General features: G+C 42.6%; 1 protein-coding gene across 2 annotated transcripts in view; it reads left to right on the forward strand.

The window, feature by feature from the left end:
* The window catches only part of LOC132205991 (solute carrier family 22 member 4-like), a 54,213-nt gene extending 32,084 nt beyond the window's left edge, over positions 1 to 22,129 (forward strand). Inside the window, exons 8-10 of one of the 2 annotated variants that reach the window (XM_059650629.1) lie at positions 7,774 to 7,956; positions 18,329 to 18,464; positions 19,697 to 22,120. In XM_059650629.1, the coding sequence (XP_059506612.1) occupies positions 7,774 to 7,956; positions 18,329 to 18,464; positions 19,697 to 19,733 (356 nt within the window). In that variant the 3' untranslated portion in view covers positions 19,734 to 22,120. Of the gene's footprint in view, positions 1 to 7,773; positions 7,957 to 18,328; positions 18,465 to 19,696 lie in introns of both variants that reach the window. The other variant, XM_059650630.1, reaches the window with a different exon arrangement.
* The last annotated feature ends 2,796 nt before the right edge of the window (positions 22,130 to 24,925 follow it).

The raw sequence follows: 24,925 nt of genomic DNA on the forward strand, positions 1-24,925 counted from the left end.
CATCCTAATATTTCTACAGTGCAAATTATTGCACAAAACATTTTTTAAAATATTCTAAAAATTAACCTAAGGATTCAAGCTAAATTATTGGCCCAAAATTTGCTGCAACAGGTCAAAAAGGAATACATATCTTGTCCTTGATAACAAAGTGTGGAGCTGGATGAACACAGCAGGCCAAGCAGCATCTTAGGAGCACAAAAGCTGACGTTTCGGGCCTAGACCCTTCATCAGAGAGGGGGATGGGGAGAGGGTTCTGGAATAAATAGGGAAAGAGGGGGAGGCGGATCGAAGATGGATAGAGGAGAAGATAGGTGGAGAGGAGACAGACAAGTTAAAGGGGCAGGGATGGAGCCAGTAGAGGTGAGTGTAAGTGGGGAGGTAGGAACGGGATAGGTCAGTCCGAGGAGGACAGACAGGTCAAGGAGGCAGAATGAGGTTAGTAGGTAGGAAATGGGGGTGCTGCTTGAGGTGGGAGGAGGGGATAGGTGAGAGGAAGAACAGATTAGGGAAGAGGGGACAAGCTGGGCAGGTTTTGGGATGCAGTGGGTGGAGGGGAGATTTTGAAGCTTGTGAAATCCACATTGATACCATTGGGCTGCAGGATTCCCAAGTGGAATATGCGTTGCTGTTCTTGCCTGTTTAACCTCTATCATATTTTGAAAACAAACTGTTCTGAGTTGGGGATTGAAATGGTGCAGTGCCCTCAGCTAGGATCTGAGTGAACAACGGTGTATCTCATTCAGCATTTAGCTTGAAGGATTATGAAGTGAACGGAACACAGTGTGGAGCTGGATGAACATAGCAGACCAGGCAGCATCAGAGGAGCAGAAAAGTTGACATTTTGGGTCAAAACCCTTCCATTCTTGCTGTCGCTAAAGGAAATTTCTGTGCTATTCATTGTTGAAATGCCAATGACATGCCTGGCATTTGTTGATCTCACTGACTGCCCTTCCAAGAGCAGTGAGCAGCTGCTTTATCAATCTTCTGCACGCCATGTGATGTAGTTACATCAGATAATAAGGAAGGCAAATGGAATTTTAGCATTATTTGCTAAAGAAATCAAGTATGAAAGTAGTGAAGTGTTGCTGCAACTACACAATTCATTCATGAGACTGTAGCAGACGTATTGCACATAGTTTTGGGTCCTTTACTTGAGTGAGGATGTCGTTCTATTGAAGTCAGTTCAGAAAGTGTTTTACTCAATGGCTTCCAGAGATGAACTTGTCTTATGAAAAGAGATTGAGCAAATTAAGCTGACACCCTTGATATTTGAATTGAATTATTAAATTAACTTTATTGTCACATGTACTCAAAGGAATATGTGAAAAGTTTACAGTCACCATATTACAGCAGCATCTCAGGTACAGATGTACTTAGGTACAGATACTCAAGATTGAATTCCAAGCAAACAAAAGAATTAGAAAATTGAAGAAATAAATAGTCCAGCATTATACGTCATAATAATAAATTAGAAAAACAAAAAAGATGTACAGAACATCAATCTATTCGACTTTGTCCATGCCAGCCCTAGCCTCAAGGGAGACCTCCAACATATCATTGCTGTCACTTGACCCGGACCCACCAATGTAGGTGTCACCCCACTTTAAGTGCCATGTCTTCGCCACTGAGCACACTTTGCTGACTCCATTGAACCAAAAGTCTCTGGCTCCATGGCCAGGCCGGGCCACAATTCTTGCTTCAGCTGCAGATGTTGCATTGCCAGTGCTTGAAGAGTCCACTGCTGCTGGCACTGCCATCCCTGATTGCTGGAGGAGCTTTACAGCAGCTGCCATTGGCCCTGTAGGCCGGGGAAACAATCTCTGTTTTCCCACCAGCACCGAACACCAGGAGAACACCTCTCCGCTATGGCCACCAGCACCAAAAACTGGGAGAGGACGACCCTGCCGCTGCTGCTGCTGTTGGCCCCGAATACTGGGAGAATGTACTCGCTGATGCCGCCACAGGCCCTGAATGACGAGAGAAAGCACTTGTTGGCACCACGTCCAATTGGTGAGAGAAACCACATTCCCCTCTCTCACTACCGTGTTGATGCTGCCAACCAACGTGAAAAGGAGAATAGAAAGGGCCAAGAGAAAATGAAAATAAAGTGAAGGCAAAGATCAGAAGCAAATGTAAAACCAAGAAGGAAACAACAAAGAAGAATGAAAGGGCATCGAATCGTGGTATGTAAAAGATATCAAAGGGGTTGACAAAGTTGACATAGAGAAGATGCTTCTTCTTGTGGAAAATAAAGAGGTTATAGTTTTGAGATACGGAGTAGCAAATTTAAAAGAGAGATGAGAAGAAATTGCTTTTCTCAAAGGGTTTTGTAGATCTGTGGAATTCACTGCCGTCAACCATATATGTTCTGGGACATTGGGTAAATTTAAGGAGCTGATAGACAGACTTTTAATTAGTAATGGATTGTAGGGTTATGGAGAGAAGGAAGGAAAGTGGAGTTGCAGCTGAGATGGGATCAACCATGATCATATTAAATGGTGAACCAGGTTTGGGGACTGAATTGACCACTCCTGCTCCTAGTTCTTAATATCTTTAAGTACATCCGCAGTACTGTTATAGTAAAAGTTCGGAGATTTTGAACCAGTGACAGAGAACAAACAGCAATATAGTTCCATGTCAGGATGGTACATAACTTGAAGTGAACTTGCGCATGCTAGGGATCAAGGGCTATGGGGAGACGGCAGGAGAATGGGGTTGAGAAACATATCAGCCATGATCAAATGATGAAGCAGACCCAACAGTCAAAGTTGTCTAATCCTGCTCATATATCTTATAATCTTATGCTGGTATTGTCTTTCTAGATAATAGACATTAGGAGTTTGGGAGGCAGTGTGCTTTGTTGAAATTACAGACTGTAGCCTCTGTGTGCCTGAGGTAGAGAATGGAATGTTTAAAGTGGTGACTGGTATGCCAATGAAGTTGATCAAGTCATGGATGGAATCAAGCTTCTTAAATGTTGTTAATGCCGCTCTCATTCAGACAACTGGAGACGATTCTATTACACTTCTGACTTGCTCCTTTTGGTCAAGTTTTGGGAGTCAGGAGATCAATAAGTAGCTACAAAATTATTAGGATTTGATCCATTGTTGTAAACATGATATTTATATGGCCCATGCAGTTAAACTAATTAATGATTACTTCTGGGCATAGCCAGAGATAGAAATCATGTACCTTGTGTTTATTGCTCACTCATTTATTAAGTGATAGTATCATATAATAAGTTCTATGTCATGTTGACATATGAGGCATTTGTACTCACATTAGCAATGTTAGCAGAATACATCAAGATCCTCGATAATTATTTCTACTCCATTAACATTAAAACTATAACACAAAATGAAAGTGATAATTATTTAGCCCCTACAGACGTTAAATTGGCACATGAAACAGACACAAGTTAAATGACAAAGGTTTATATTCAAGATACATGACACACTTCTACTCACATTAAGCCATCATTCTAAATAGCCTTTCAACAAACAGGAGAGCTCACAACTATTCCATTTCCATCACCTATCCACAAAGCTGGAAGATTTTAACCAGGAATAAATGACCTGTTTCACTGCAGCTGAGATCTCAATCTCAGATTTAAATTTAACACAGTATTCATGACCATAGACCCCATTACATTTCTCAGCTACATAGTAGCTCCTAAGCATATGCAGCCTTAAGCTAGATATTTCACATTAATTTGAAAGGAATTTTTAAGTGATGTTCAGTTTTCTTGGCTCCTTGTTAGTTGAGAATTCCATGGTTTAAAATAGTTTAAAGTACTTCACTTTATTCTGCATCCAGCATGCCTCTCCTGTATCCCATTGAATCCTTCCTACCTCTTCCAACTTCCCTTGCCCCAGTATCCTTTCCTTTCCCTTTCGCAGCCTCATTCAGCTATTCAAACCGCAGCGTCGGCATGGTAGGCCTGTTCACTCCAGGCTTGCCATATTCTTTCTTCCCTCTCTCCTTTTCCTTTTTCTTTTGTCTTTCTTCTTCTTTGCTTCATCTTCCTGATGTAGCAAGGAGGCCATAGTGGGGTCAGGAGTGATTGGAGTCGGGACTCCTGGCAGCAGTAGGCCCAGAGCAAGGAACTCACAGACACCTTGAATAAGCCCTGGAGCCGTGTTTGGGACCTCAGACAATGAAAATAAACTCTATTTAAGTACTTAAGATAACAAAGTGTGAGGCTGGATGAACACAGCAGGCCAAGCAGCATCTCAGGAGCACAAAAGCTGACGTTTCGGGCCTAGACCCTTCATCAGAGGGTCTAGGCCCGAAACGTCAGCTTTTGTGCTCCTGAGATGCTGCTTGGCCTGCTGTGTTCATCCAGCTTCACACTTTATTATGTTGGATTCTCCAGCATCTGCAGTTCCCATTATCTCTATTTAAGTACTTTCTTGTTATTCAGTCGGACTTCAGAATGGCACCAGATTGTGGTGACAGAACACTTTTCACTATATTTCCATGGATATGTGACAATAAATTATTCATTCATGCTCCTTTTCCCTATCTTGCGGTTTCCCACTCTCACCTCCTTGAAGCTACCCCTAACTCCCCAACCAGCAGCCTCAATTGTCTTCTTGTCTTCCTCTTCCAGCTCCAGAGCATCCTTCTCTCTTTCTATCTTCCCCCAATTCCTGTATGTCCCCCCATCCCAGTCCTTGGAGGCTGCTCCCTCTCTCTCCCACTCAACTCCTGCAGCCTCTCACACACTCTTTTTCTCTGCTACTGACTACTGCAGCCTCTTTCACTATTTCACTATTGCTCTCATTCTCTCTCTCTCTCTTCCCCCTCCCCACCTCTCCCACTGTCCCTCCAATCCCAAGCTGGTTCTACACATTTGCTGCTGATGAACCCACTAATAAACCTATCAGCAGCAAGCACAGAGAAAAAAAAAATCAGCCTGTGATTGAAGGAGCAGCTCCTCAGGTATCTATCCATTCCACACAAGATGCTCCGTTTGAATGCTCCTGTGTGTTTTGGGGGTCAATTTGTGTTTTGTCAAGCTACTTCATGGCTAATGAGCTCTTTTTCCTCCCCTCATCTGCCTTCTGACCTCTGCTCCAAGAATGTTGATTGCAGGGCATTCAGTGAAGGTAATGACATCGAATGTCAAAGGAGATGATCTTGTTCTTATTTGTTGGAAGTGGTCAGGGCTGGCATTTGGGTAGCAAGAATGCAGCTAAATATTGAATGGTTTTCAAGATGGAATGTTTGCTATGTATGTTCTTTCAGAGCTTGAGGAGTTGAGCATGATAGTGGTAACTGCAATCAGCAGAAAAAATCAACAGTTTTGATCTTATTTTCACCTCTAGCAATGTATAAAGTGTTCATGAGCTTCATGACAATCTAATCAGCTACCTCTACCAGTTCCCTCCTTTCCAGTGCCTGCCAGGCTTAACTTCATGTGGAGCGCCAACCCACCCTCCCTGAAACTGTACTTTTCTTTAGTTTCTCTGCACCTCCTCTCATGCCCCTCATGCCCTCTCTAATCTCATTTTATGCATGAGTTCTGGCTTTAGTTCCTTTGATCTAATTCCCACACATTCTCACCCAATATCATCACTGTCTGTATAGTAAATTGTAAATTGTTCTCTCCCACATGTTGTACATCTCTCCTTTAAATTTGTCATCATCACTGTCTTCTTCAAAAAGCTAAATGTGTGCACCTTATCCTTGCAAACTACTGTCCAATTCTAACCTCTCTTTGACTCTAAAGGCCTTGAATGTGTTGATGTGTCCTAAATCCATTTCTAAATTCCATCTCAGGGAGAACAAGAGTATACACTTATTTGAATGATATGGTTCATTCCACCTCCTTGGCATCATTTATCTTGGTCCTTATCTCAACCGGTTTGTCAGGAATAAAAGTCTCATCCTTAAAGTTAAAGCATTTTAAGCCTCATAAATCTGTAACCTTCTTTTTCTGGAGAGTGCTGATAAACTACCTTTTGACCCTGACAACCTGTTGTCCAATGCCCACCTTTCCCTTCCAACTTGTGATTACTTTTCCAATTACCCTGGGGCCCCTCTGAGTCACTGGGCTTGAGAAATATTAGAGATAAGGGGAACCACAGATGCTGGAGAATCTGAGATAATAAAGTGTGGAGCTGGATGAACACAACAGGCCAAGCAACATCTCAGGAGCACAAAAGCTGACGTTTCGGGCCTAGACCCTTCATCAGAGAAGAGGAATGGGGAGAGGGTTCTGAAATCAATAGGGAGAGAGGGGGAGGCGGATCGAAGATGGATAGAGGAGAAGATAGTTGGAGAGGAGACAGACAAGTTAAAGAGGCGGGGATGGAGCCTGCAGAGGTGAGGGTAGGTAGGGAGGTAGGGAGGGGATAGGTCAGTCCGGGGAGGACAGACAGGCCAAGGGGGCGGGATGAAGTAGGTGGGAAATGGAGGTGTGGCTTGAGGAGGGAGGAGGGGATAGGTGAAAGGAAGAACAGGTTGGGGAGGTGGGGACGAGCTGGGCTGGTTTTGGGATGCAGTGGGGGGAGGGGAGATTCTGAAGCTTGTGAAATCCACATTGATACCATTGGGCTGCAGGGTTCCCAAGCGGAATATGAATTGCAGTTCCTGCAGCCTTCGGGTGGCATCGTTGTGGCACTGCAGGGGTCCCAGGATGGACATGACGTCTGAGGAATGGGAGGGGGAGTTGAAATGGTTTGCAATTGGAGGTGCAGTTGTTTATTGAAATATTAGCTCTGTTTTTCTCTCTCGTTCTCTAAACAGGCTGCCAGACCTGCTGGGTTTTTTCTGTAGTTTCTCATTTTATTTGACATTATAGTATTTGCCCTGAACCCCCTTCTGCCCAGGCCCTCCTTTAACTTGACATTTTGGCTTCTGTTTGATCACCCTTTCTAATCAATTCTTCAACTCAATGTTTGAACTGCCTGCAAGAAGTAATTGGCACCTTAAAGGATGTGATTTGTATAGTTATGTTGCTGTTGTTAAAGTTTTCTTGGACCCAGTATGGTATGGGTATGGTGACTTCATTCAACTCACTACCCCCAGCACAGAAATTACGACACAAGAGGCTGTTTAATATGAACATATTTTCAGTGCAGAATTGTGTCCATTCATTTGAATGCTTTGGGATTGCCACCAGCAGTTCCAAATATGGATTCCTGGTTAACAAAGCCAGGAAAAAAATAGTATTTTAGAAAACAAGCCACCTCTTAAGTGTTTGAGATAACAAGGTGTAGAGCTGACCCTTTTTCTGAAGAAGGGCCTAGGCCCGAAACAACAGCCTTCCTGCTCCTCTGATGCTGCTTGACCTGCTGTGCCCATCCAGCTCTACACCTTGTTATCTCAGATTCTCCAGCATCGGCAGTTCCTACTATCTCTGAATGTGTAAAGCATTTGATTAGATTCCCTACAGTGTGGGAACAGGCCCTTCGGCCCAGCAAGTCCACACTGCCCCTTGAAGCATCTCACCCAGGCCCATCCCACTATAACCCACATACCCCTGAACACTACGGGCAATTTAGCATGGCAGATCCACCTAGCCTGCACATCTTTGGACTGTGGGAGGAAACCAGAGCACCCAGAGAGAACCCATGCAGACATGGGGAGAATGTGCAAACTCCACACAGATGGTAGCCCGAGGCTGGAATCGAACCTGGGTCCCTAGCACTGTGAGGCTGCAGTGCTAACCACTGAGCCACCATGCATTTGTCAGGATCGTACAAATAGGCTTCCTTTAAACCAGTGAACCTTTCATTAAATTGTGTTTGTGTGTATTTTTTCTAGATCTACCAACACTTTCCACAGCTCTGGTGATGATTGGTAAATTTTGCACCACAACTGCCTTCTCCGTACTTTATGTTTATACTACTGAGCTGTATCCAACCACTATAAGAAACCTTAGTGTTGGAGTGTGCTCCATGTTCTCCAGGCTGGGCTCCATCATCTCACCTTACATTTTTTATCTCGGTAAGTTGTCAGTCTAAACTCTGTATGAAATGAGAATATAAAGATGCCAAAGCAATGGCCATTCCCAAATACGCCCCATGCATATCACTTACATAGTTTCATTCCGTGTAACTACAACATGAGTGGCAGGAGATGGGGTTAGCTGACTAACAGACAAGGACACTGATGACTTGGCAGTGATATAATGAGGTCAAGTGGTAGAATTCTGAGAAAGCACAGGGGATTAAACACCTCACCACTTCACTGTGGCAAAGCTTGGACAATCCAAATAATGTGTTGGAGCATGGATTGCTTAAGTGCTATAACAGTGAGCAAGCCCTTTTGTACATGGAAATCCTCAACCTCAATAGTCTGAGCCTGAAATGGCCCAAGGGGTTTACATGACAACAAGCATAGATCTCATAACCACAGTCTGAGCTTCCACTGTAGCACCGAGATGCTGAGTGATAAATGCTTGTGCTGGGATGGAACCTGAGCCATTGTCTATTGAGTGCTGCATCATAGCTCCATCAAGTTTCTGTCCTGTGTTAGCCATCACATCCAAACTGAAAAGAATGAGCTTCAAGCAATGCACTTATCTCCGTACCCAGGTGCAGCTTGACCTCTCTGCGTTCCTTGGAATTGAAAACAGGTTCTGTGCTAAGTCTGCCAAAGCTCTCAACACCTCTCTGTGCATGCCCATCAGCCCTCTCCTTTGTGAGGTCCTCATCTGAATTCTCAGTAGAAGAATTTGTTAGTGATGTTGCTCTGTAGGCAGCTTGTCATCATTTACCTCCAACCTGGCTGTAACCACACATGGTCTGTGACTCATTAGATAGAATTCAGTAACTGAATCATTCCCCTTAGATGCAGGCTGGAAGGTGGGGATCATTACAGAATCAAGAGTCAGGCAGACAGGAGTGCCGTTACATTCTCCATACCCTGCAATTTACTCAGGGTGTGAAAGGTTGAGTAGAGCTTTCCTGCTCATGCACAGACCAGTAAGGCCTGAAGTGACAGATTAAGTGCCTTTTAAGGTATCTATCTCCCATTGAGTGTTATTCTATAAGCATGGCATTGTTGAGGGGGGGGCGTTCCAGAGGATAGCGTGGAGTGGAGTGGATACCTCTGCCCTATCGGATAGATGTTATATAAAATCTAGTCACCTGTTTCGGTGCTCTGGGTTGGAGCAAAGGGAACGGGAGGGTAAGCTCCTGACTAGCCACTTTGGCACTGACGGAGTAAGTGGTAACAGTTATCTCCTCGGAAAGGTCCTCACATCCCTCTAGAACAATTTCACCCTTTCTCAGGGTCTGCCTGACTAGCCTTAGTGAACCTGACCAACTCCTCCTCCATCATTGCTGGTCCTGGTCTGGTCCTAGGCCTGAAGAATTGCCAGCTATCCAATTATCCAGGAACTCTTGGAGAAAGCTTCTTTTCCCTTAAAGAGATAGAAGGCCCGATAGCAGACGGATATTTGCCTGAAGCACATAGAATCCTTTCAGGCCTCTTAGATATGGTTGCTGCAGGGTTCTGATGTTTTGCAGCTTCACTTGCTGCATCAGGGTCATGGCACACTATGTGCAGATCCTATCTCAGTACTACTGTCTAAAGCCCATGCAGTTTCAAATATCTGAGTTGGTCGCTGTGAGTGTCAGATCATGTCAAGATGCTTACTCATCACTCTCTCATTCTCCCTCTCTTACTCCAACCCCTTCAACATGACCCTGTACTGTTTGGTTAGATGGCAAGCCTTAAGTATTCCAAGCATAAATGCAGCAGAGGGAGATTAAGATTTGTGAAGAATTTGGCTGAAATGCATAATCATTCCATCTACAGCTTGCAGATAACAGGATAAAGGTGATGCTGTGTTGTTACACACACCATAAGACAGTGTACTTTTAAGGAGGTCAGATGACATCACAACAGGTGGCATTACAAACGGCCTTGCTCACTTTCAACAGTGAGACAGTGCAATGGGGGTCACTGGAGTATGTAGCCATCACAGTTATCTATGTGTAATGTTATAGAGTCATAGAGTAATGCAGCACAGAAACAGTCCCTTCAGTCCAACTAGTCCACGGCAACTATAATCCCAAACTAAACTTGTCCCACTTGCCTATGCTTGGCCCATATCCTTCCAAACATTTCTTATTTGTGTGTACTTATCTAAATGTCTTTTAAATGTTATAACTGTACCCACTTCCACAACTTTTGTCTAGAAATTCATGAACCAATTTCTATGTAAAAATAGATTGCCCCTTATGTCTTTTTAAAATCTTTCTCCTCTTACCATAAAATACGCCCCTAGTCTTGAAATCTCACAGGAAAAGATATGTGCTGTTCATCTTCTCGATACCCCTCATAATTTTATAAACTTCTATAAGGTCAACCTCCTACACGTCAGTAAAAAAGTTATTGTTGATGTGTTATTATGTTAATGCAGTGGAAGAAAGCAGTGACATTAATATGCATAGAATGTCGATTATGTATAAGTCTGAGACCCTGAAACAGTAAAAATCACTAGGATATTAGTCAAGTTCAAGACACATAAAATGTATGTTGTTATGGTCACTATCATTAAAATGCTCTCCCATTGCCACCTTGAACATTTGTCAGGATTCGTTGTCCAGAATTGGGTTCAGCACTGCACAATTCCTTGTAGAACCAGCTACATGTTGATATGACAAGCTCCCGTGCAAACATTTCAAGAAATCTGTTCCCTCTAAGTCCATTATATTATGAACATTCCAACTAATAGTGGAATTGTTGAAATTCCTTAATATATTTACCCTGTTGTTATTTTTACACATCTTAGTGAATTGACTGCATATCTGCTCCTCAACTGCCTGCTGGCTGTGTGGGAGCCTATAGTACACTCTTAACAGTGTGACTCCCCCTTTATTATTCCTAAGCTCTCCCCACAAAGCTTAGTGTGATAACACTTCCAAGATATTATTCCTCCTCACTGCAGTAACTGAATCCTTAATTAATAATGTGACGTTACTTTCTACTTCATACCCTCTCCTGTCCTGCCCCTCAACCAAGTCTCTGAGATAACAAAAACATCATAATTCTTCGTATCAATCCATACTTTAAGTCATCTGTCTTACCATCTGTAATACTTCTAGCTTTGAAGTAGGAGTCGTCCAGCCTCGCCTGACTCCACTTAGAACAATACAGCTGAAGTCCCTCTGTCTTATACCTTTTCTAAGGTATGCTGTGCCACTATTTATTAAGGTGCTGTGTTCCCTGCTCCAGCTGAATTAGTTTGAGCTGCTCCCAACAACACTGGCAAACTCTCCCACAAAGATATTGGGCCAAGTATTGCAAGAGAAAGACCGAGAAGGCCTTCCAATTCTCTCAAATTAGAAACTGGAAAGAGCAGAGAAAACAGGTGCCAAAGAAGGCAATGACCAGCCACGAGAATGTATTCCAGATGGTGTATTGGAACATCACACCTCCCTGTCCTTTTGGATTCCACAAACACTTTACCTGATAATGCAGCAATCTGTTTTGAGGAGAATCATTTATTCTTGAAGAAAATAAAGGAGAAAGTGAAAGGAGAAGTGAAGTTGTTTACTTACTGAACAGCGTCTGCGCAGGAAGTGCAGCAACAGTAACTGCAGCCATGTTTAGATGAAGAGATTTCTCTGTGAATTTAACTTTCTTTGTAGGTATCCACATTTACTGCTCATCCTGAGTTGCTCTTCAGGTGGTGGTGGTAACCTGCCTTCTTGAACTATTGTAGTCATGTGCTGTAGTTAGAGCCACAGGGCCCTTAGGGAGGGACCGAACCAGCAACACTAAAAGAACAGCGATAAATTTCCGAGTCAGGACAGTAAGGGCCTTGGAGGGGAACTTGTTACCACCTGCTGCCCTTGTCCTTTGAGATACAAGTAGTTGTGAGCTTAAATGTATAGTCACAGCTGAGAAGTAACAAAGTGACCTTGCACCAGTTGAAACAAAAATTATACCAAGTGCAGTTTGAGAAGTATTTACAGTCTTGCTGTTTGGCCCAGAAACTGAAATAACTAAAAATATGAAGTTAAAAAATGTATCTTCAATCAAGAAAGGCAGAGGTCTGGAGCTTCAAGACAAATTTAAGACCATAGGAGCTTCAGTTAGGATTCATGAGCAATAACTGCTCAAGCAGAAACCAACTGTGTGCAACAAATATCTGCAACCATGCACAGAGAACATCAACATGAGTTTATGTTCCGATGAAAAGTCACCAGACCCAAAACGTTAACTCTGAATCCCTTCACAGATGCTGCCAGACCTGCTGAGCTTTTCCAGTCACTTCTGTTTCTGTTTCTGATTGAGAGCATCCGAGGTTCTTTTGTTTTATCGATGAGTTTGATTTGCTTGGAGGAGAAACTTCTATCCTAATGCAAGAGCCATCAAGAAGAAATACAACAATTTCAACGAATAAGTTAGTCAGGAAGAAAGAGATCTTAAAGTCCAAATTAAATAAGATTAATATTCAATATGCAGAAGTTATTGAACTGCAGAGATAGTAGCTATAAACTTATCACCAAGCCAAGATTTATTTTCAACTGAAGCTGACATGGCATGATTATTGAGCTAATAGATTCACAGCATGCCTTCAACAAGTTTAAAGGTGAACAGAAGAGCAAGTTGAAAAGCTCAGACCTCAACAAGAATTAGCAGTTCAACTCACTTAAAGAGACTAGTGTACTGGAAGTCCAGCTCTTGGCTGAAACAAGCATCATCAAGCCCTGGAGGCTGTAAATTAGAAGACTGCTGAAGATTCACCAAAGATCCTTAGACAACATCTTCCAAATCCATGACCACTTCCATCTAGAAGGACCAAGGGCAACAAATGTTTGGGAACACCACCACCTTCAAGTTCTCCTCCAAGCCACTCACCATCCTTGACTTGGAAATGTATCATAATTCCTTCACCATCGCTGGGTCCAAATCCTGGAATTTGCTCCCTGGTGGCATTGTGGGTCAACCCACAGCAGGTGGACTGCAGTAGTTCAGAAAGACAGCTCACCACCACCTTCTCAAGGGCAACTAGGGATGGGCAATAAATGCTGGCCAGTCAGCAGTACCCACATCCGTCAAAAATGAATAAAAAAATGTTTGGAAAGGTCTTTTTCCAAACAACTAGTTGTTTCAATAGAAAGACATTTTGATGGAGGAAAAAGCCTCTTCATTTCACAAATGCATATAACTTTAAGAATGCGGTGAATGCCTAGCTAAATAAATCTTCTGTTGTTGTTAATGACCGATGAAGCAATCTTTCAAACAGAAATGCTGCAGAGAGAGAATAAGAATCTTTAGTCCATGATTACTGACAGAGATTGCCTATGGAACAAAATTGGCCTTTCAGGTGACATCCTTGAGATTTTCCTGGCTGCACCACAGCACCCTCATATTGCTATAAGTGTTGAAGTAAAACAAGTACCTATAGAAAGAGACATTCATTCACCTTTAATGCTGAGAACAAAACTGATACAAAGAATTAAGAAACTTAATTCCTTGACTTCTTTTTTCATCCCTAAACCAGCCCAGTTCATCCCCTCCCCCCACTGCACCACACAACCAGCCCAGCTCTTCCCCCCCACCCACTGCATCCCAAAACCAGTCCAACCTGTCTCTGCCTCCCTAACCGGTTCTTCCTCTCACCCATCCCTTCCTCCCACCCCCAGCCGCACCCCCAGCTACCTACTAACCTCATCCCACCTCCTTGACCTGTCCGTCTTCCCTGGACTGACCTATCCCCTCCCTACCTCCCCACCTACACCCTCTCCACCTATCTTCTTTGCTCTCCATCTTCGGTCCGCCTCCCCCTCTCTCCCTATTTATTCCAGTTCCCTCTTCCCATCCCCCTCTCTGATGAAGGGTCTAGGCCCGAAACGTCAGCTTTTGTGCTCCTGAGATGCTGCTTGGCCTGCTGTGTTCATCCAGCCTCACATTTTATCATCAGCCCTGGAGTGTTCTGTCTTTGAGTCAATTTTTCCTTGATTGATCTTCACTCTTTTGTCAACCAATTCTTGATCCGTGCTAAAAATTGCTTCCATCCCATGCGCTTTAACTTTGCCCACTAATCATTTACGGGGGACCTTATCAAAAGTCTTCTGAAAATTCAGACAAACCACATACATTGGATACCCCTTATCTATTTTACTAGTTATATCCTCAAAAATAGCTTCAGTAGATTTGTTAAGTATGATTTGCCTTTCATTAACCAATGCTGCCTTTTCTAATCCCATTACTATTTTCCAAATATTCTGCCAACTTTTATAATAGCCTCTAGCATTCCCTCCAACCCCTACTGATGTTAGATGGACAGGTCTGTGATTCTCTGTTTTGTTTTCTCTCCCTGTTTTTAAATAGTCGGGTTACATTTGGCATCTCCAATTTGTATAATCACCCCCAGTGTCTGTAGAATTTTGCAAGGTGACCATGAATGCATCTAATTTTGTCCAGTGCAATTTCCTTCAATAATCTGGAGGCAGGCTTTAAGAAAAATTTTGAAGAAAATAACTTTGGTTAAGAAATGTTGACATGCCTACATCTTCGTAAGATGATGGATGTGGATAAAGTCAAATGCATGTGGAATGGGATAGCTTTGTGTAGTGTGCACTTTTAGTGATGACTGAAGTATCCATTGTAGGTTGGTGTTTACCAGAGTTGGTACCTGTAGCCAAATTGCTTAGCCTTGGTAGCACAATACTCATCGATAATGTCAATATCTTCCTTTGTTGTCAGCACTTCTCTCAGGTGTAGAAGTTAAAGTTTACACCTTTCAGGTCCAAACTAACAAGTATCCTTGAAGTAGGGGCTGTCGATTTCCTACTGTTTATTTGTCTACCACTCTCACCAAGCAGGAAATTATCAAATAAATAGCTGTGCTTTAAGTCTTCAAACAGCCTAAGTCAACAAAGTTTGCTTGATGATTGCCAAGACACTTGGGAGTCTTGTCTTTGAGAAGACAGCTGCAGCCATGATCCTATCCATGATTGACCCAAATGCATACTAAAACAAATGATGGAAGTTGTTCAGCTTCCTTTTGAAATAGCTGTAAGTTGCTCATTTTTCACAAACTTACAACAAGGTTCTGAAAACACAGGATTCATAAACAGGACCTTAGCCCTAACAGTTAGCTTGATGTTATTCCATACATGTGTTGCAAATTGCCCAAAGTTGGTAGCTGCTTTCAAAATGCATGTACTGAGTTCAGCATCCAGAGACAGTTTGGCAACATGGACTCAAGAGGTAATTCGAAGCATTTCTTGCAGCTTGCTGTGATCAAGGGCAGAAATTGGACAACGTGTCACATAACCACAGTTTTCTTGAAGCTTATCACCAGGGACAACTAGTTACAGGTCTGGGAATGATGATCCATGAGCCTGTGTAGCTAAGTTTACATGTGAACGACTAGTATAGCATCTTTAGCTAGAGTTCTCTGCATGCTGTATTTTTGTCTTTGCTTTTAATATGGACAGGTTCACAACTTTCATTCTGACCTAAAATGTAGCCAAACTCTACAAAATTCCAAGGAGAGAAAAGCACAAGATGATGCAGAAAAAAAATAACAGAGTGAGGGTGAGGACACAGTCCTGTTTCACTCCATTCTTCACCCTGAAACTGTCAGAAATGCAGACTTCAGGCTGTGCATTACAATGCATGCTGTCAAAACAGAACTGGATCAGACTGATGAGCCTTCTCTGGTGGCCCAACTTCCCCAGAATATTCTAGAGGTTTGCTCTGTCGATGAAATTGAATTATAACATAGAACATAGAACACTACAGTGCAGTACAGGCCATTCGGCCCTCGATGTTGTGCCGACCTGTGAAACCAAACTGAAGCCCATCTAACCAACACTATTCCATTATTATCCATATATTTATCCAATGATCATTTAAATGCCCTTAAAGTTGGCGAGTTTACTATTGTTGCAGGCAGGGCATTCCACGCCCTTCCTACTCTCTGATTAAAGAACTTACCACTGACATCTGTCCTATATCTATCACCCCTCAATTTAAAGCTATGTCCCCTCATGTGAGCCATCACCATTCAAGGAAAAAGGCTTCCACTGTCCACCCAATCTAATCCTCTGATCATCTTGTATGTCTCAATTAGGTCACCTCTTAACCTTCTTCTCTCTAATGAAAACAGCCTCAGGTCGCTCAGCCTTTCCTCATAAGACCTTCCCTCCATACCACGCAACATCCTGGTAAATCTCCTCTGCACCCTTTCCAATACTTCCACATACTTCCGATAACGTGGCGACCAGAACTGTACGCAATACTCCAAGTTCGGCTGCACCAGAGTTTTGTACAGCTGCAACATAACCTCATGGCTCCGAAACTCAATCCCTCTACCAATAAAACCTAACACACCATATGCCTTCTTAACAACCCTATCAACCTGGATGGCAACTTCCAGGTGTCTATGCGCATGGACATCGAGATCGCTCTGCTCATCCACACTACCAAGAATCTAACATTAGCCCAGTACTCTGTATTCCTGTTACTCCTTCCAAAGTGAATCACCTCACACTTCTCTACATCAAGCTTCATTTGCCACCTCTCAGCCCAGCTCTGCGGCTTATCTATGCCCCTCTGTAACCTGCAACATCCTTCCGCACTATCCACAACTCCACCAACTTTAGTGTCATCTGCAAATTAACTAACCCATCCTTCTGTGCCCTCATCCAGGTCATTTATAAAAATGACAAACAGCAGTGGCCCCAAAACAAATCCTTGCGGTACACCACTAGTAACTGAGCTCCAGGATGAACATTTCCCATCAACCACCATCCACTATCCTAGGATTCTTTGGGAAGCTAGGGAGGAGATTGCAGAGCCTTTGGCTTTGATCTTTATGTTGTCATTATCTTCAGGAATAGTGCCAGAAGACTGGAGGATAACAAATGTTGTCCCCTTGTTCAAGAAGGGGAGGAGGGATAATCCTGGTAATTACTGAGCAGTGAGCCTTACTTTGGTGATGGGTAAAGCGTTGGAGACCCTCCAACCTCTGTCTTCTTCCAACTAGCCAATTTTTGATCCAAACCACTACACCACCATCAATCACATGACTCCATATTTTATGCAATAGCCTACCATGGGGAACCTTATCAAACGCTTTACTGAAATCCATATACACCACATCAACTGCTTTACCCTCATCCACCTGTTTAGTCACCTTCTCAAAGAACTCAATAAGGGTTGTGAGCCACGACTTACCCCTCACAAAACCGTGTTGACTATCCCTAAACAAATTATTCCTTTCTAGATGATTATAAATCCTTTCTCTTATAATCCTCTCCAACACTTTACCCATCACCAAAGTAAGGCTCACTGCTCAGTAATTACCAGGATTGTCCCTCCTCCCCTTCTTGAACAAGGGGACAACATTTGTTATCCTCCAGTCTTCTGGCACTATTCCTGAAGATAATGACAACATAAAGATCAAAGCCAAAGGCTCTGCAATCTCCTCCCTAGCTTCCCAAAGAATCCTAGGATACATCTCATCTGGCCCAGGGGACTTATCTATTTTTTCACCTTCCAGAATTGATAACACCTCTTCCTTATGAACCTCAATCCCATTTAGTCTAATAACCTGTTTCTCAGTATTCTCCTCGACAACGTTGTCTTTTTGGTGAATTCCACTGAAGTAAGATAAAAAGAAATATCCTATTCCCTACACTTTTTTTATTGCTGGTATGTAGACAAGATCATGTTCACTAAAGACCTGCCAAAATGGAAACCACACTTTGTTTCATCAATGCACTCAGTCTATAAGTAGATAGAGTCTTTCAAGCATGATCAAGCATGTGAAGGTTTTCCTTGTATCACTGAGAAGGGAGATGCTCATATAGTTGTTGATGATGACAACGCTTCTGGGAAATGCACTTTCTTTCCAACAAAGAGTAAGTTCATAGAAGATGGGATGTTGGGCTTGAGTGTTTTGGTTAGGCTTCCATTCTTGCCTCTTACCCGTCTATATGCGAGGCATTCAGTGGCCTTTACAAGTTCAAGTGATGATGTTTCTTCATTTAACTCACAGGAATGAAATACCTGCTTGTCCAGCATTGAATGTCTAACAAATCAGATAGCAGAAATGTTGAGAGAGATACCTTTTAATTAGAACTGAAAAACATCAGTGCCAATGTAGAATCTGAAACGTGTGCATTTGTACAGGACTGTCTATGTTCTAGGTAGGAAATATAAACAAATTAGTGCTGGGAGGCAAGAGATTCTGTAATATGGATATAAATTAGCCAAAAGCATGGCTGAACATGTTCATGCCATTGCACAAGAAAAAATTTTGGGTGAGGTCTTTTTGTTACTTGTGCAATAAATTTTTCATCCATTCAAGATGCATTCCATGAAATTATTTATATTTTCACAGGCATTCATCATGAGTTTCTGCCTTATATTCTGATTGGGAGTTCGACAGTGCTTTCAGCAATTTTGATCTTGTTCCTGCCAGAAACACTCAATGTTCCTCTCCCAGAAACCATTAATCAAATGCAGAAAATTAAGGGGTAAGGGTGTATAGTTACTTTGTGCATAAGAATGAGAATATCAATTTTAATTCTTTGGGGATTAAAGAGATCAACAATGATGGGAGGTTTGGTCAAGTGGGATCTCATTCAAACAGGATAAAGTGGTGGCTTCTGAAGAGGTGACCAAGTTTTCCTTTGGGAAATGTTGGGTAGGGTATGAGATCCCTTCCCCACCCACAGAACAGCAGGGAGATTGGATATAAAATTTGAGAGCAAAACATGGGGAGAAACTCATGTGACGTTTCCAATGCCTCTTAATTATGTCCACACCCAAAATGATCAAGGACAGAATATTCGGTGGCTCACTGTGCCCCTGCTGGCATTCTGCCAATGGTGATAGGGGTGGCCACACTATGTGGACAAGCTGCCAGTTATACCCTAGTGGGCTCGCTGGTGGCTCAGCAGAGAGTCCATCGTGCTTGGACATCCAATGCCTAACAGAGTGTCCCATTGGCAGTAAGGGCCAAAGCCAGTAGGATGACGCCAGTCTTTAATGCAACATTTCTGCCCCCACCCCTCACTTCCTGACTGATCCCAGCAAACCAGCTGTACTAATTGGGTTCCTTGCTCAAAGGCTGACTGACTTTTCATGGCACTGGGCACCTGGAAGTAGTCACATTGGAGTTGCCCATTCCCTAGCCAACAGACAGATGCACTACTGTGATCATTAAATCCAGACATCTGGATGAAGAGAAGACAAAATGGTGTTAGTAACATGTAGGCTGATGCAGACAATATTGTGCAGTTAGAAATAAACATGCAAAGAATTACAGAGGACAGAATTTGAACAATAATAAGTTTGCATGGGAGGAGGATAGAGGAGTGGGTCTGGGTGGGATGCCCTTCAAAGTGTTGGTGTGGACTTGATGAGTTGAATGGACTGCTTCCGCACTGTAGAGATCCCATTATCAAGATGTTAAAGTTCCCTATTCCCTATTTGCGACTGTATGTTATTATCAGATTGCATGAAGTTGAATTCAGAACTGTCAGTTTATATAATACTTACTTGCTTAGTCTTTAGTAATCAGCAGCACAGTAATGCATTGGTATATTAACAAATTCCCTTGCCATATCATCTGACAATAAATATTTTTAAAGTAAGAATAAAACCAGTTTTCCAATCTATAACTGTACTTACTGAGAAAAAATTGATAGAAAATGGTAAATTAGTTTCATTCTTTATAACAGTTCTGTTTTTGATTTGATTGCAGGGTCAGTTGTATAAGTACACGGAACTTAATTTCATAAAATGGGAGAACACATTATAATCGTAAATAATAAGAAGGAGATTAAGCCCAGCTTTGGGAACTGATTGGCAGAAATGGAGAAATGGACATTCATTTACTGACAACTTGTGTTTGGACTTATATTATCTTCCTGAAATTATTTTGAAATATGCTTAACAATACTATCAAAATCATCAAGGACTGACGCTAAGTACTTAGATAAACAGCATGCAGCACTATTGTATGTTTCTCATTATTATTTGAACTGACATTATTATTCAACCGACCTGTAATGCAAAGCTTTGTGGCCCTGTTTGGTCCACAAGAGTAGTCAGCTTTGACACTTAGACTAAGACCAATGAAGCACATTAGCTGGCTGGTTTCCAACCCACAGCAAGGTAATAGCTGCACTTTTAACAAGCAAACTTCATTTACATCCCTCCTCTGTGCTGTGGTGCATCAAGGAGTGATCTGGTGGTACTTTTGAGTTGAGAAACCCATTTATCTGTCCTTTCTGTCAGCAAGATGCGAGAGTGAGGCCACAATTACAGAGGGGTTCCTGGAAAAGCAGCTCAAATTACTTTTGTGGAACCTACAAGACTGGACAAAATCATTGTCAATGTCCCTCATCAGCTCCCATGTCCTCTGACACATTCTTGGATCAGTTTAATTCAAAAATAACAACCCTGGTCCAAGAACTACTGATTCTGACGTGAAAAGAGTGTGTCACTGAGAACAAACAAGTGAGTAAGATACCCAGTTCTAGGGTTCTTTAAAAGTATCACCCACCTCTTCATTGGCACCAATAGTGCAGTAAGGCTAAAAACCTCATTTGAGTTTATCACTACCCTGTTAATCCAGGTAATAGAAATGAAAATGGGCCCCAAATGGATCATATCCACCCCCTCAATTTATCCCATAGAAAGACTAATTTTTCCAACGACCATGAAACAGCAGCTGCACTTAAACAATACTTTCCTTTCACATGAAAGTGTGAACTTTTTTTCTATTTTTACTCTGGTTTATTCCTCCAAATCCCACTACTGGGGACAAAGACCATCAGGTTAAAAAAATTAAGAAGTCAAAGATGAGCAACAATGATCAAGACTGAAATTGAGAAGGATTGTTATCCTTTAAATAGTACAATATTGGGGAGTTGGAGTATTTAAGGGATATAACTCTGCATAGGGAATAGATAGGACGTATATTTGCTACTGTTTATTTACGATTTCAAATACATAGGTATTCTAATTGATATATAAACAATAGTGAATATTTGTGGATAATGATAATGTTGGTGAGAATTTTGATGAGAAGAACACAATTTTATCCATTATTTTGTGTGAGCATTTTGAGATTGCACATAAATACTAATTCTAATGTAACAGTTACAGTGCCTTTTTGAACTTAAGTTATACTCAAAAGCAAGATCTTAAAATATTTCTGCAGTCAAAGTTTGTGAATTGTAAATCATTAATGAAGTTCATTTCAATTATACTACAATGTTATTTTCCTGAAATTATTTCTTGCTTGTTGATCTCAGCATTGCATTTATTTGGAAATGTAACTATTGAATCTAAGATTATGGATTGGAGAATGTGATTAATAATTGTGTACAATGAAGTTATAATGAAGATCTCATTCACTTGTGCAAGCTCTACGTGAAGACAGATTCTTCATTCATTGGCAATTTCTACCAGTGATGGCTTCCAATTACATTCCACTCACAGAAGCAGGACAAGGAGATAAGTTGCAGGTCTACTTCAGACAGAATGGGAAATAAACAGATTAACAGAATTACATCCACCCTCCATTCTTAAGGTCAGAAGTGGGGATATTTGCTGATGATTGCACAATATACAGCACTATTTGTGACTCCTCATGTAGGTGTCCTTGGAAAGCAGTGTATCCTCTTGCTCAAGTGTTGCTGTGAAACATAAGAATTTCTGGTCAGAAAAAAATGTAAAGACCCACATCTTTGAGATTCTACTAATTTTGGAGTTGCATGTTCAAAGGGAAAGGAGCTGTTGATGATTCACAGGTATGAAAGTCAATTAACCTATCACTGACCCAGACAAGACATGACAAGGGAAAACTTTGAAAGGCTTCAGGAACATGAGACCCACAGTCAATTCTCCCAACCATGCATTTGCCACAGGTTGTGCCTCAAATCGTGCCTTTTTACTGTATCCTAAATCAGCACTTCCGACAGAAATCTGTTCATTTGAATTAATCAATATTAGCTACTTCAACTGCCTCCAGGCTACAGATTGGTCACTTGTTCACTGAATTGTTGTTGAAGCAGTTTTAAATGATTACTGACCTATACATTGATAAAGATCAGTATTTCCTTATGCAATGCTTTGTTAATAATTTACAGTATTTGTATACCATTCAAAGCATTTGATATTAAAACTTTCCTTTCTAAACATTAAATGACCATTGTCAAATGTTTCCATACAGCAAGACTTAGAAGCATCAGTGTAAAGATTAAACATTAATATTGTTCATTGTAGACAAGCCTTGAAGAAAATCATTTGCTCTTGCATAACTTAATTTATAGAATACTTACAGTGCAGATAGAGGCCATAGACCCCAACATAGAGGTCAGCACTGATCCTCCAAAGAGCATCTCCACTCAGACCCACACCTTCCCACCCCCATAACCCTGCATTTACCATGGCTAATCCACCTAACCTGCACATCCCTAGATAGTTCAGGGCAATTTAATGTGGTCAATCCACCTAACCCTTTGGACTGTGGAAAGAAACAGGAGCATCTGGCTGAAACCCCACAGGTACGGGGAGAATGGCCAAACTCTGCACAGACAGTTGCCCATGGCTGGAATCAAACTAGGGTGCCTGATGCTTTGAGGCAGCAATGCGAGCCACTGTGCCTTCCTGCGGTCCATATGAACATTGATTCAACTGATCTTCAATTGAGCTATTGTAATAATTGCAGTTGACACTTCTTTCAATAGTACAGTCACTTCAGTCCTGGACAGATCAGATGTACTATTTACCAAAATCCAGAATTGTAACTTCAAGTATCAATAGTCTAAGTCAATGACAGGGGCAATAACAACAACGATGTGGGTTTATACAGACTCAATAAAAATATAAAAAGCCCCAAGATGCCTTGACAGTAAAGTCCTTAAACAAAATGTGACATTGAGACACAGGCTAAGTTTTCACATAAAGAAACAATGTGGCACCAGATTGCACATGTAAAAGCGCAGCTCCCTTCAATCAGATCGAATTTTCACTGGAGGCATATCCAACACTTTGTGGACTTTTCATTTTTCAAAAGATGATCTAATTAGCAGAGCTCTTTGCAAAGTAAGGGATTTTTCTAAATCAGTCCATGGAAACCTTTGGGACAGGTTAAGTCCATTTTGGAATTATTAAACGTAGTTATGAATGAATATGATAAGGCATTTAAATCACTTGGCCTTTAAATTAAAAAAAAACCTGAAGTTTTATTTTAAAAGGTTATTACTTGCTATTTCACTTAGCTTTCAGTCTCAAGTCAATAAAACAATCACAATAGGACTTTTGCAACATGACTGAATTCACAGCCGAACATTCCAATGAGGGGCTGTGCGTTCACAATTTGATTCATGGCTTCAAATAGTTGTAAGCAATTGGTACTAGACTATCACAAATTCGCAGAAGTGTTACAGCCCAGAAGTAAGTAATTCAGCCCATTATGTCTGTACTAGTTCTTTGAATGAGCATAATGCCAATCATGACTGTAGTGATTCAAACAAGGTTGGCCAGGTAGATACCACTGAATGTGAGAACCCTGATTGGTGTCGTTAACCTGGGCCAATCAGGGAGCCCTGGCTGACAGATCTAAACAGAAGTGTCAGAGAGGCTCCTCACTGTAGGTACTGGCTCTGAGCGAGCTGGCCAGAGTCCATTTACTGTGCACGTGTATCTAAAGGATGATTTGGTGACGGGATTCTGGCCTTGATGCAGTTATTTCAGTGATGACAAGAGAAAATCCCTGAAGGGTACACTCCTGAAGAGAATTCACTTGCAACAGTCATTTTGGAGTTGTTGATAGGTGTTTGTAGATAGGGGTTTATTGTGATTGGTCCACGGGAAGTGTGGAGCGGATATGCGAGTAGGAAGATAGACTAGTTAGGCCAGTTCAGGGAAGCAAGGAGAAGGGGGAGGGCTAGACCCAGCCTTATCTCATGTCCATGGTTCTGCCCCTCAGCTTTCTGGCCCTCAGACCACAATCAGCAAAGACAGGAAGCTGCTCCTCCTCTACAATAACACTCAACACTGGAGCCCCCCAAGGGATACATCCTCAGCTCCCTACCGTGCTCCCTGTACATCTGTGACTGTGTTGCCGGGTTCCGAATGAACACCGTCTGTGGGTTCACTGACGACACCACCGTGGTGGGATAGATGTCAAGCAATGATGAGTCGGCACGCAGGGAGCAGATGGAGGTCTTGGTGGCGTGGTGCGGTGAGGGCCTCTCTCTCTACGTTGGAAGAGCTGGGGTGCTGATTGGCAGCTTCAGACGGAGCAGGAGGAGCGTGTTCCCATCTACATCAATGGAACTGAGGCTGAGAGGGTGGAGAGCATTAGGTTGGAGGTGGCCAGCGGCCTGTCCTGGGTCTTCCATGTGGATGCAGCTGTCGGGGATTGGGGGGGTGCACGCTGGCACGTCTTCGTCCTCAGGTAGCTCAGGAGTTTTGGCATGTCCATGGGGTCCTTCACCAGCAGCTGCAGACACACCGTTGGGGGATGGCACGCTGTCTGAGTGCATAGCGGCCTGGTGTGGCAACTGCTTTGCCCGGGGGGCTGCAGAGGGTGCTGTTCGTAGCCTGAACTGTTGCTGGGGCCGGCTCCCATCCATGGACTCCACTTACACAGCTCACTGTCAAGGCTTGGCTGCTGGCGACATCAGGGACCCGTCATGCCCCAGTGATGGCCTTCGAAGGTCTCTTCCGTCAGGCAGAGGGAAGCAGGGGCCTGGGCGCACACATTGGCGGATCTGGGAGCAACTTCTACCCGGCCATTAATTGAGTGGAGTCTCTAGCCTCAGGTGGTGCAGATCTTGCTGGCGGGTTATTTAGCCTGGCGTGCACCCCTGTGCAGTGTCGCCAGTATGCCTCTGCCTGGGTCTTTTTTGTTCAGCGTATCCTTGCTTGCTGCAGTCTGCCTGTGCTGCTCATGAATGGAGCTTTTCACTGTACT

Source organism: Stegostoma tigrinum, chromosome 13 (assembly GCF_030684315.1).
Source record: "Stegostoma tigrinum isolate sSteTig4 chromosome 13, sSteTig4.hap1, whole genome shotgun sequence".
In the NCBI taxonomy this organism is placed as follows: Eukaryota; Metazoa; Chordata; class Chondrichthyes; order Orectolobiformes; family Stegostomatidae; genus Stegostoma; species Stegostoma tigrinum.